The sequence below is a fragment of the Egretta garzetta genome, unplaced genomic scaffold (genome assembly GCF_000687185.1).
Source record: "Egretta garzetta isolate BGI_Z169 unplaced genomic scaffold, ASM68718v1 scaffold35, whole genome shotgun sequence".
Classification (NCBI taxonomy): Eukaryota; Metazoa; Chordata; class Aves; order Pelecaniformes; family Ardeidae; genus Egretta; species Egretta garzetta.
In genome coordinates this window covers 1,036,499-1,048,197 of record NW_009259730.1, presented here as the reverse complement: position 1 = coordinate 1,048,197, position 11,699 = coordinate 1,036,499, and the positions used below count along the sequence as shown (strand labels likewise).

The window sequence follows — 11,699 nt, the reverse complement described above, 5'->3', positions numbered from 1 at the left end:
AGCAGGAATAAGCTAGTTTGCTGGTGTGTGTTGCTCATGTTTCATATTTTAGCTAACAGACTTGGAATAAAACTCTTAAGAGTGCATTCCCCCTTCGATGCACATGTGTAGTTCCTTCTAACTTACACCGAAAGTACATGGTAGAATAAACTATCTAGTGCAAACACTGCATAGCCCATGCTGATGGCTTATGCAGCTTCTGGTTATTTGCACAAGATTTTTTTTACCACGTTCCACATGGAAATGATGTGAGGAGAAGGAAAAGCACATGTTCTCCCTTTGATTTTTTTACCTGACACAAAATACTCTACTCATAAAAAATACCGCGGGGATGCCCTCTTTTGGGCAGTAATTTTGTTTAGTGCTGTGATTTATTGTGGCTGTGAAAGTACCACAGCATCTATAAGTGAATTTAAATACACATTTTCAAGATCTTATTACAGAGAGCAAGAATAATCTCTATCTGCTTTTACTGCTAACAATTGCTAATTCAAACCATGCAGTGCCCCATTTGTTGAATTATTACTGTACACATAGTGTAATCATACATTGTTGTAAAAGGGGGAACCCTTCATAAAAGCTGTCAACTTGTGAAGTATATGTAATATATATTACAATCATGATGTTAAATACATGAAACAAACAGCTGAGTGTCAAAATAATCTATCTTTACAGGGAAACACAGTACAAACTTTGTTAGCCGATACGATCCCAGGTTTAACAGCTGGATACAACTTCCACCCATGCAAGAGAGGTAAAAACCTGCTACGTGTTTTTCAATATATGTTTTATCATCCTAGGAGCAGCTGAAGTTTGGCTTAGTTCTGGGAGTAAGGAGGCCTAAAGAAGCAGTGAAAAAACTGCAGCATGCAGTTGCTTCCCATTTGTCTCCTAATTTTTTTAAACTTTCCAAATTCAAAACTCCAGATGCCAAATCCTGCAGGACTAACTCATGCAAAATAACCGTGGACTTTGTGCAATTACTGGTTGCCTGAGTACGGTCTGAAGGCTTTTTCTGAAGTCTTCATAGTGTCTTGGCATGTTCCCTGACTGAAGTGTCATGATGAGTTTGCAGTAAACAAGCAGTAATTATAGTCAGATATCTTATAGGGAACTGAAACCTTCACATGTTGATTCCGTCCTGTTTCACCATGCCAGACCTGAAAAGCTCTCCTCGACATGTCTTTACCTTGTCAGAGGATTCTTAATCCTAGGTGGTCTTTGAGTGAAGTTGCTGTCAGCTAATGCATATTACAGTAGCATACATTTTAATCCTAACTGTGTACCAAAGAGCAGAGGTGCATGTAGACCTGAGCAATGACTGGTAAAGATGGTGTAAACTTAACTCTGGATCCCAAATCCTACCTTGGCAGGTAAAAAGTCCCCCAAACCTGAACCAAATGATGCATGTTTCCTAAGAAGAATCTCAGAGGCAGAAGATCCAATGTGATAATGTTGTTTTATGAAAGAGCATTCAATGTCCATCCTTTAGTCCAACATCCATCTTCTCATGGATCCAGTGTACAAGAGATCTCACGCCACCTTCCTAAGACACTTTCCTTATTCCATGTGCTGTCAGTATTACAGCTTTTTTCTCTTGGCTGCCCCCAGTGTTCAGGTGTCTGGCAGTCATAAATGTATTGAACTCAGTGCAACCTTGCGATTCAAGGTGCGTATTACGACATGCATGGAAACATGTCTCTCCTTTCAAATTTTCAGAGGTAAAATGTCCGTCTGCAGAGTTTTTGAGGGTCTTTGTTCAGGATTCAGTTTGATTGACCTAAGTCCATATTGCAGACCCATGTGCAATGCTTGTCACCAAAAAAATACTGCATTGTACCGCTGCATGAAAAAGCACAAGCAGAACAGATCTGAGGAGGTTTCCTGTTGGAGCTGAGTGAACTGATAAAATTAGCCATATAAATAGAGATAAAAAAAGAGCATCACAGTTCATTATAGTCTCTGGCTTTATTAGTAACATCATCCTATACTTCAAAAATCCTTTACTGAAATTCCTTTTTCTTGTTTAGTCGTTAATAGAGCTAGTCCAAGAGCAAGCTTTAGCTAAAGAGGTGTCCCTGCTTTGGCAGCCCCCAGCCTTCTCCCTCACTCCTGCCAACACTGTGGGATAACCCCACAACTGGGTTATTTACCTTAAAACAGAGGGACGCCTTCCCTTCTGGTTCAGCTCCCCGGACTGAGGCACCGCCGGCTCGGGTGTTGGAAACAGGAGGCGTGCACGAGATTGCACATCGCCATGCAGGTCATCCTCAGTGAACCCGCAGGCTGACTGGTGTTTCTACTGAGCCTGAAGCTCTTCTGTGGAGCCTAATCTGTGTCCTAATTAGGCCCTCTGGGTATCTGCAAGCAAAACTCCTGAGGGGCAGATGCGGCTGGCTGAGCGGTTGGGCTTATTTGGCTGACAAAGCTCAGAAGGCAGAAGTAGGTAGCTGAGGGTTGGAGAAAGCAGGCAGTAGGAGTTTTTCCACCTCCACAGTGGCCAGTTATGTTTGACTAGAAAATCGGTTTGCAGTCGCAGGTGTGGAATATGACTTGCCCTGTGCTCTGGTGGAAGCTGCCGCCCTCAGCCAAGAGTCAGAAACTCTGCTGCACGTGGTGATTGCTTAGCAGCTGCCCAGTAATAAAATGTAATGTTTTAGCATCTCAGCTCCTTACAGTGTTACTTAAATGTACTGGTCCACTCATACAAAGTTCCTTCTGTAAGGGGCTTTACTATGACAACGTTAATTGTCGCCTCTTTTGTTTAGGATGCATAACTCGTAGGCTTGCCCGTTATTTCTCTATAAAGGCTCCTAAGCATTAGGGCTATTGTTGGAAAACTGGGATTTTCAAATCACTTTCTGAAATGTTTTTAATGGTTTATTTGCTCATCCCTAATGACTTCTCAGAGTTGTTGCAGCTTTTAGAGGTAGGGTCTGGCCCAGTTTTTAGAAGATCGTACAAACAAGAGAGAGCTTTTATGCAGTCTCCTTTCCCAGCTCCTTTAGTCAGATTAAAGTTTCCATTAAAGTCAACAGGCTATTTTTTTCCCCGCTAGGAGTACAGGGTCACGCCCTGTCTCTGCTGGCATAATGCAGGCACCGTTGACAAGACAGACTGTTTAATGGGTTCTTCTGAGTCATTATGGTCCATCAAGTCAAAACCTACTTAGGAATTTTACTCTGAGAATAATTGGCTGGATAGACTGTAATAGCTCCTTTGAAATGACTGCCAGGTAAATGTGGGTCTCATTCACTGGCGGTATATTCTCAAGCTGAAAATCTGTATGAAATATTTGATTAGTAAACTTTTATCTCATATGCTAAAATCCATATTTGATTGATTTTACTGTATGAGCTATAAAGAAAAGTCTAATCCCGTTACGGATTCAGAGCCGTCAGTGTATTTTCTTTAAAGCCAAGTTTTGTTTCTTTTCATTTGAAGAACATCTCAAAAATACATGCTTTTGGAAAGCATGTACTATTTTTGGATGCGCGTTGTTTAGAGAAGCAGCAAATGACTCATCAGCTTTTGAAGCACACATCTGCCTGACGATGCAGTAACAACGGGATGCTTTTTGGACAGCAGTTCAGTTAGATTAACCTGCCTACTGAAGTAACAGTCTTTCTAGTAGACCTATCTGAACGTGTGGTAGGAGCCTCAGCTGGACACCTCAGTCAATACTGCTGCATCTTGCCAGCTCAGCCCAAAGCTGGACAAGGTGTGTGGAACATAGTAACATTTAAAACATTTTTTTCTTATGTTCCGAGTTAAAAGTTTTTGTTTAAAGACCAGCAGAAAACACAGCATGGTACCAGGGCCTGAAGAAGCACAAGTGGAAATGAGCGGGCCAGCGTCCTCCTTGAGGCTGAGTGAACTGAGAAAAGAAGCCGCAGAAAAAGAGATGAAAGAATTTCACATTTTATTTTAGTCTATGACTTTAATAATGGCAGTGTTAACCCTTATTAAGATGACTTTAGTGTTTAAAAAGCAAAGCATACACTCTAACAGTGACCCTGAAATCAGGTCCAGATGCTGCAATGATCAGTAATAGAATTGGTAGTTTTAAACCTCAGACTGGTAGTTGTATTTCTTGTTTCAGGGCACCGTGTGGAAATCGGAAAGAAATTCTTCCCTTTCATGTGTGCGTGCTTACGAGAAGTTGTTAGCTGGGTTGACTAGTGAGTGGAGGGGTGCAAAGGAAAAGCATTTCAGAGCCCAGTGAATGTCAAGTACTTGCAGTTCTGAAGAAAACCACAAACTAATTGTCTTACTGTCCATATTCAGATCCCGAGGTGGATTCCCTTAATCTCATTAGAATGGATAGTCTCTTCCCAGTTTTGTGAGGAAAGGTGTCGTGCAAGGATTGCTGTATCATATTTTAATCTGAATCATATTTTACAGCAGTTTAAAAAGTCATCACTTAACAGCATGCCCCTTACACACGGTATCATTGAAAAGTGAAAAACCGAAAAGCTTAAAATATTTGTGCCAGGAGCCACTGAGTGAATATTCACATCCATGCAGAAGAGTGAAGCGTGCTGACGCTTTCATTTTTGCTCCTTATAGTGACACTGTGTGGATGAAACCAGGAGTACACGTACAGAATAATGTCAGTGAAATCCCAGTTAAAATAGTAATGCCTGCCAGTTGTACCTACCCTGGCTTCTTAAACCTGAACTAAAAAAAAAAGACACGCTGAGAGCAGTTCATTACCAGGTTTGTCAGAGGAGGCACGCACGGACAGACGAACGGACGTGTGAGCACCCCACGCACTGACGACAGGCACCCTCCGGGTTTGTGCCTTGCAGCTGACAGCCACAGGAGGGTCGGAGGGCATGTGCCCACCCGTGCAGGGTCTCTGATGTCTAACGGGATGTCACCTCTGCAGCTTTTCCTACTTTTGGGGTCACTGCAGGCTGTCTTGCCTCTGGCCTGTCACATACTCTCAGGAAGCATATAGGCACCTGATTGCCTCTAACACCTCTGTCAAATTAGAGTGAAATCAGCCAGCAGGTTTTTGTTGAGGAGACAACACTTAGGCAGACATGGGTACACGTACAGTGTAATCAAATAAGCTTTGTTTCCATAGAAAATGAGGCTAAAAACATAGATGCACAATTTGCTGCCCGACCATGCAGAGCAATAAATGCCATCAGCTTCTATCTGCCCATTGACAGATAAATTAAATGGTCTTCTTTAATTCGTCAGCAGAGCTGGAGGCACTTTGCAGCATTCCTGTCCTCCTGTTTCTATCTTTTCTTTCTGTAGCCTTATCCTTGTGCTAGTGTTCCTGCTCAACAAGGGATGCTGTCCCACACCATCCAAGTTGCCCATGTGCAGGAGGTGCTCGGTGATGCAGCTCCTCTGTGCACCAAATCCAAAACGTGAGGCCAGAACAGGCGGCCTTGCATCAGGTCTGTTGCCTGAACGCCCAGCCAGCCCTGCTGCTTGCATGGTGGTATCTTCATGTCTGCCTGACCTCTCCTCCAACTTAGAAACCATCAGCCAGTCTCAGCCATGTTTAACAAAGAGGGAAATTGCTCCAAAACGTTAAAGCATACTAAAAATGTTGTGAAAATAGGCAGATGGGTAAAGGAGAGAGATCTTACTCCTGCCCTCACTGAAGGAAATGCTCCTGAATGCGTGCCTGGCTAGATACAAGGTTAGAGACGCGGCACACCAGGCTCTGCTAGCTCACCTGGTCATGGGATGGATATAGGGAAGCCTGGGGAGGAGTAGGGACATACCGGAGCTGTTCACTGCAAGGTGCATGGACCACCGCTCATCCCAAATGCTTTGCAGTGCTCTGCAGGATCGAGCCCTTGATGGTGCAGGTGACATTCACGCCCCCAAGATTTACCATGCAATTCAGGAGTGCAATATGCAGCCGCTCCCAGATGCAAATTTGGGTGCCTGGGCAGGAACCGGAGTGCATTGTGTCAGCCACGGAGCAGACTTTGGCAAGCTGCAACCACACTCCAGCGTGCCCCTTTCGTAGGAGCTATCAGAGCTAAACCATGCCGTGCCTCACCTGCCTGCTTGTCTCTGAGCTCACATGCCACTCCCGTTTCTCCCAGAAAAAAATCTGGGGGTTGGGACTGACAATTCTTGTCATTCAACCTTTTGTACAGGTCTTCATCCTAACCTAGCTGTGCTTTTTTGCAATATTCTTATATCATTGCAGCTTAGAGTTAAAGGCCTTTACCCTAGCAAACCTTCCTGCTGCTGAATAATACAGGGAGCTTTCCCTGAAAGTGGATTACACCAAACAGGGTCTCTCAGAATCATCTACTGCTCTATTTTTACCTCGGCAACAGATGCTTACTGTTAATTTTGGAGGCACGAGGAAGACAAACAGGAATATGCCTAGCAGTCCTGACCAGAAAAATTAACTGTTTTCCCGCATACCTGAGTTGCATGCGAAAGCAGACAGGTGGCTAAAACTTTTGTCAGAGTTAGTTGGATGGAGACAGACCTCTTTTGAGTTAAAGGGTGGAAATGTAACGTGGTGCCTAGCATAAGGAAAGTTGTTCTATTTGCAGTACTGCAGAATGAAGAAAAAAATGATAATTGAAGAAAAATTTTGATGATGTGGTTCTCTTAGTAAATTGGGAACAATGACCCTTGAAGGACCATAAAGAAAGTGAATGTCAAGATAATTTATTATTGTTACATTATCTACCTCATTTTTCACTTTGTCTTACTGAGTTGTTATATCCCTTACAAGGTAATGCCCCAAACATTAATGAGCACCTTTTTATCTTTCATGGGTGTGAAAAAGCAACAAACAGCGTTGAAAAGGAGTATTTTCTACCGGATTTATGCATGCTTAATTGTTTTGACGCCAAAAATGAAGTATTAATTTGATGTAGAGCGTGTATTTGATTAGCAAAGCAGTCTCTAGGGTAGCTGTAAGCCTGTGAAGCTCCTGGACGCTTCTGTCTGAAGTAGTGTTTGAAGGAGATGCTAACCTAGTTGAGGGAGTTGGCTGGAGAGGGAAAAACCATGGTTGACGTGCCTAATTGGTTTGCTGTTGGCTTCTTTTGTTTTGTCCTGCCCTGTCCTCCAGGAGAGCCAGTTTCTACGCCTGCCGCCTTGACAAGAACTTGTATGTAATTGGTGGAAGAAATGAAACTGGCTACTTGTCCAGCGTGGAATGCTACAATCTGGAGACAAACGAGTGGCGTTATGTGTCTTCGTTGCCGCAACCTTTGGCGGCCCACGCAGGAGCCGTTCACAATGGCAAGATATATATTTCAGGCCAGTCTCTTTTATAATTCCTGCTACGTAACAAAAAAACCAACCCAAAACAACAACAATAAAAACCCAGACGCCAAAACTGTAGAGCTAAATTCCTACTGCAGCGCAGTATCTTTATTTACATTGATTAACAGAAGTGTATTTACTTTGCAGGAGGTGTTCACAATGGAGAATATGTCCCCTGGCTGTACTGCTATGACCCCGTGATGGACGTCTGGGCCCGAAAACAGGACATGAACACAAAGCGAGCAATCCACACTTTGGCTGTAATGAATGATCGACTGTATGCAATTGGAGGAAACCATTTGAAAGGTCACATTTTTAATAGCGAAAAAGCATTTCAGTGTCCCCCGTCTCCTGATAAAGAATATTTTTGTTAGACAGTCATTGTTAAATACATTAAAAAACAGGCAACACAATTTAACAGGACACTTGAGCCAGCAATTTTAAAAACATTTTATGCAAATTATTTTAAAATTATAACAGTACATTAAATATATGAGTAATGAATGCTTTAGATAATAAAAATGGGAGCTTCCATTACTCAAAGGCATGGACAATTTGTCATTACCAAGAATTCAATGAAACAAACAGATTATTCTTTGACCCGAAAGTACCAGCAATATTTTCCTCTGTAAATCATTTTCCAAAATGTGCAGTTAGAGAGAGCTTTATTCAGAGCAATGCACAAAAACAAGCTCCTGATTTAATGAAGAAAAAAAAAAACTCAAGCCGTTAAATATTAGGACTAGGCTCTTTAGATCCCTTTTTAGTATTAAATGTAGCTCGTTAATTATAATTCCTTTTTAGAGGACTCTTGTTTTCATCTTTTGAAAAGGTCTCATATTAAAATAACTACTGCTTAGGCATCTGGTATTTTTGTCTTAATACCTACATGCTGTTGCTATTACCGCTAAAGAGATTCTGCTTAATCCAGCCACTTAGACAAAAAGCACAGCTCCTGCTCCTTTGTCCCCTGACAATATTTGACAGTTTATATTCCTTTTTTTTCTTTCTCCTTTCTTGCTTAAAAAAAAAGAAAAAACAGCTCACAACAACAAAAAAGAAAATTGTAATGCTAAAGAAAAAGTGATGTTAACTGCCAGTAACACCAGGCCGTGTGCCTGAATGACTCTGGCACCCAAGTCCCTGTCAGGCTTTGAAGCCACGTGTTGCTTTTGAAGATCTGAATGCCTGTGGAGCATGTAGGGGACAAAGTCTCATGTGAATTTTCCCAGGTAAATTGTACTGGAGCATAAACCCCTGCAGCCAGTGGCAGGGTGGCTGTGCCTCCGCTCCCCATCCCCAGCTGTGATGGGTGCTCCTGGACTGGACTTTACAGGGTGAAGGTGGTAAAAGCTGCCTGCGCACATGCACCTGCAAATTTTGGAGCGGTTGCAGAGCTCTGCAGCATTGGCTTTTTCTCCTACTAAAGTTAAGTCAACATGTCGCACCCCTCCTATACCTAAAGTACGTGCTTTGGTTTGCATAGGCTCGAATTGCTTCCATCCTGCCTTCTCCTTCTTTTTTTCACCCTGTTTCACCTACCATCCTCTGGGAAGAAGGAACTTCTAATAAACATTGCATTTTTGCCTCTACAACTGTTGCCCTAGGTGCCTTTTTTATGTATGAATTGCCTGCTGTTGTGAGAGGTATTTAACATCCAGGCTTCTGGAAAGCCGCCGGCTGTCTGGGAGAAGGGATTTTTGGAAAACTGGTTTCTTCTGTACAGTGAAACGACAGGAGGAACTGCAAGGAAAGGGAGGAGGGAGGGGACTGACGTACAGATGAAATGCTACAAATCCTCCACCGGGGGTGGAATAGCAGGGCTCCAAGGCAAAAGCCCTCCTTTGTGAAGCTGAGTCTGTATACTAGTGTCAGCAGCGCATTTATCGCATCACAGCTAGGCATGTGCATACTGCGGTTTATTATGGAGCTTCTGACAGATTCGGGGTGCACTGTGGTGGCCTTTCTATGGCCCCTTGAAAACTTTACAGCAACGAAAAATTATTTCATCACAGCTATTCATTCCTGACATAAATAATACTAGTACGAGCAGCATCATTGTGAAGTACCCATATCACCAAATGCCCTTTTCCAGAAAACCTTAACTTCTCTTTTCTATCATACCTTGGTGCAAAAGACAGTAGTGTCAAGTAAAGCATCCCAGCATCTTACGAAAGCCATATTTTTACTGTGGTGCTCTGATAAAGAATGTAGTTTGAGATAGGGAAATGTCTAAATATAGGAGCAGGGACCAGGACTCCTGGGTTCTATGTTCTGTGTTCAGCTCATGTAATTGATACAGCTTGAGAGTCTTGAGCTGAGACCCATCTGCCCCTTGCTGATGACAAAGGAGCAGTCGCATGGAGCCTTTTTTTGTCTGTCAAGGAAGGATGGGACCACCATTATTTTTTTTTTGTTAGATTTTTCTGTCACATTAAAGACCTTGACACATCACATGCTTAGGGTACACCTTAAATCAGCTTGAAAATTGAAACTGGCCTTGAACGTCACGTCCATCATGCTAAGCACCTTGTCCCTCTGGAACAAAGTGGCATCAGTTGTCTAAGCACTCTACCTTGACTCCTTTGGGCATTGATTTCTGAGTGAAATTTGATCTGTTGACTTTTGAATAGATTAGATCTGATGACCTTTGAGAAAGACTGCCAGGACAGGCTTTTCCTACATGTTCAAACTCACATTAGCACTAATAGATGAGGAGGAATATTGCTTGAACCTGCTTTCATCATTGATAGGTTATTACTGAGTGTTACTTTCTGATTTGTTCAGGTTTTATAGGTACTTCAGATTTGTAGAAGACTGTGGAACTAATGGTAAAAGCTTTCAACAGGTTTATTTGAACTGAAATAATGAGACTAACATTACAGAAGGTGGCTTATATGTATATGGCAATATTTTCTAGAAGAAAGTTTAACAATGATGTTACAATTGTAATTATATAATTAGAACTGTGATTTAATAAATTTAACAGTAAAACAAATAGCAAAGCAGTGTGTCATAACACATGTTCTCTTTTCTCCGTGCCCTCATCCAGGTTTCTCTCATCTCGATGTTATGCTTGTGGAATGCTATGATCCAAAAGGTGACCAGTGGAATATCCTCCAGACCCCCATTCTGGAGGGTCGCAGCGGCCCTGGCTGTGCAGTCCTTGATGACAGTATTTACCTTGTAGGAGGCTACAGCTGGAGCATGGTGTGTACCTGCTTTCTGCAATCACCCTTCCATTCTTTCTGAGCTCTTGTGGCCAGTCTGTGTAGTACTCAGATGGGATGGAGAGGAGACACTGCAGGGGTCTGGTTTTGGTTTGGTTTTCAACTTGAGAACATGGAAGTGTTTGTTTGCCTTTGTGCTTTTCTATTTAAATGAATTATTATCAGCCTGTATTCACTGATATGGAGTAATAAAAAAATCAGGTGAAATTTGGCAGAAGTGATTGACGGGACTGTATGCTTACAGCTCTGCTTATAGGGCGCTTGTAAAGGATCCTGATTTGCACAGGCTGGGTGCTCAGCCCATATGAAAACCAAACCTCTTGAAGTGCTCCTAAATTAGGGCTCAAGACCATGAGTCGCTTTCGAACATCTTTAAAGCTGATGTGTGACTTGGATTTTACCAAAGCCACATTTAATATGACTTCTTTTTCTGTTACAGGGAGCCTACAAATCTTCTACTATTTGCTATAGTCCTGAGAAAGGAACTTGGACAGAACTAGAAGGAGATGTTGCTGAGCCACTTGCAGGACCTGCCTGTTCGACTGTCATACTGCCAGCCTGCGTACCATACAACAAATGATAGTCAAGGAGCACTGACACGAACACTGATTGCATTTGGGAAAATAATGACGGGTGACGTAAATATTTTATTAGAACAGGATTCCTGTTAAAACAAAGCTACCATAATTGACCCCTTATTCCATATTTGTGCTTTAGGAGCAAACTAAAAGAAAAAAAACAAGTGTTGTCCCAGCTCAGATAGATGCCGGTGTCTTATGAAGCAAGTAGCTAAAACACACCGAACATTACATGCTGACAGACTGCCATTTCAGACTGATTTTAACTTTTTCCTGCTGCAGAGATATTCCTCACGTCAAATTTAACTTAAAAAAAAAAAATGAAGGCTAAATGTTCAAATACAGCCTGAAGAGACAAGATCAGTATTGTGCATTGTATCTACCTGCATGTGATCTGTGTTGAAGTCATGAGGATGTTGTTTTCATGAATGCTTCAGAATTCAGACAGTGAAAAGCTCACACTGCATTGCAGAATTGTCTCCTCTGTAATCCTAACCTACAGCTACTTCACATGCTCTGCAAGCAACACAGCATCAGAAGATTATAAAAGGTAAAAAAAAATCATTCAGTTTTTGCACAGCTTGGCAACTAATACACTCTGCCTTCAAAGTCCCCACGTGTA

General features: G+C 42.3%; 1 protein-coding gene across 1 annotated transcript in view; it reads left to right on the top strand.

The window, feature by feature from the left end:
* Positions 1 to 11,079, top strand: part of KLHL14 (kelch like family member 14) — a 101,333-nt gene extending 90,254 nt beyond the window's left edge. Inside the window, exons 10-14 of the mRNA XM_009639482.2 lie at positions 676 to 754; positions 7,073 to 7,263; positions 7,417 to 7,575; positions 10,322 to 10,479; positions 10,939 to 11,079. Of these exons, the coding sequence (XP_009637777.2) occupies positions 676 to 754; positions 7,073 to 7,263; positions 7,417 to 7,575; positions 10,322 to 10,479; positions 10,939 to 11,079 (728 nt within the window). The remainder of the gene's footprint in view (positions 1 to 675; positions 755 to 7,072; positions 7,264 to 7,416; positions 7,576 to 10,321; positions 10,480 to 10,938) is intronic.
* Positions 11,080 to 11,699: the final 620 nt, after the last annotated feature.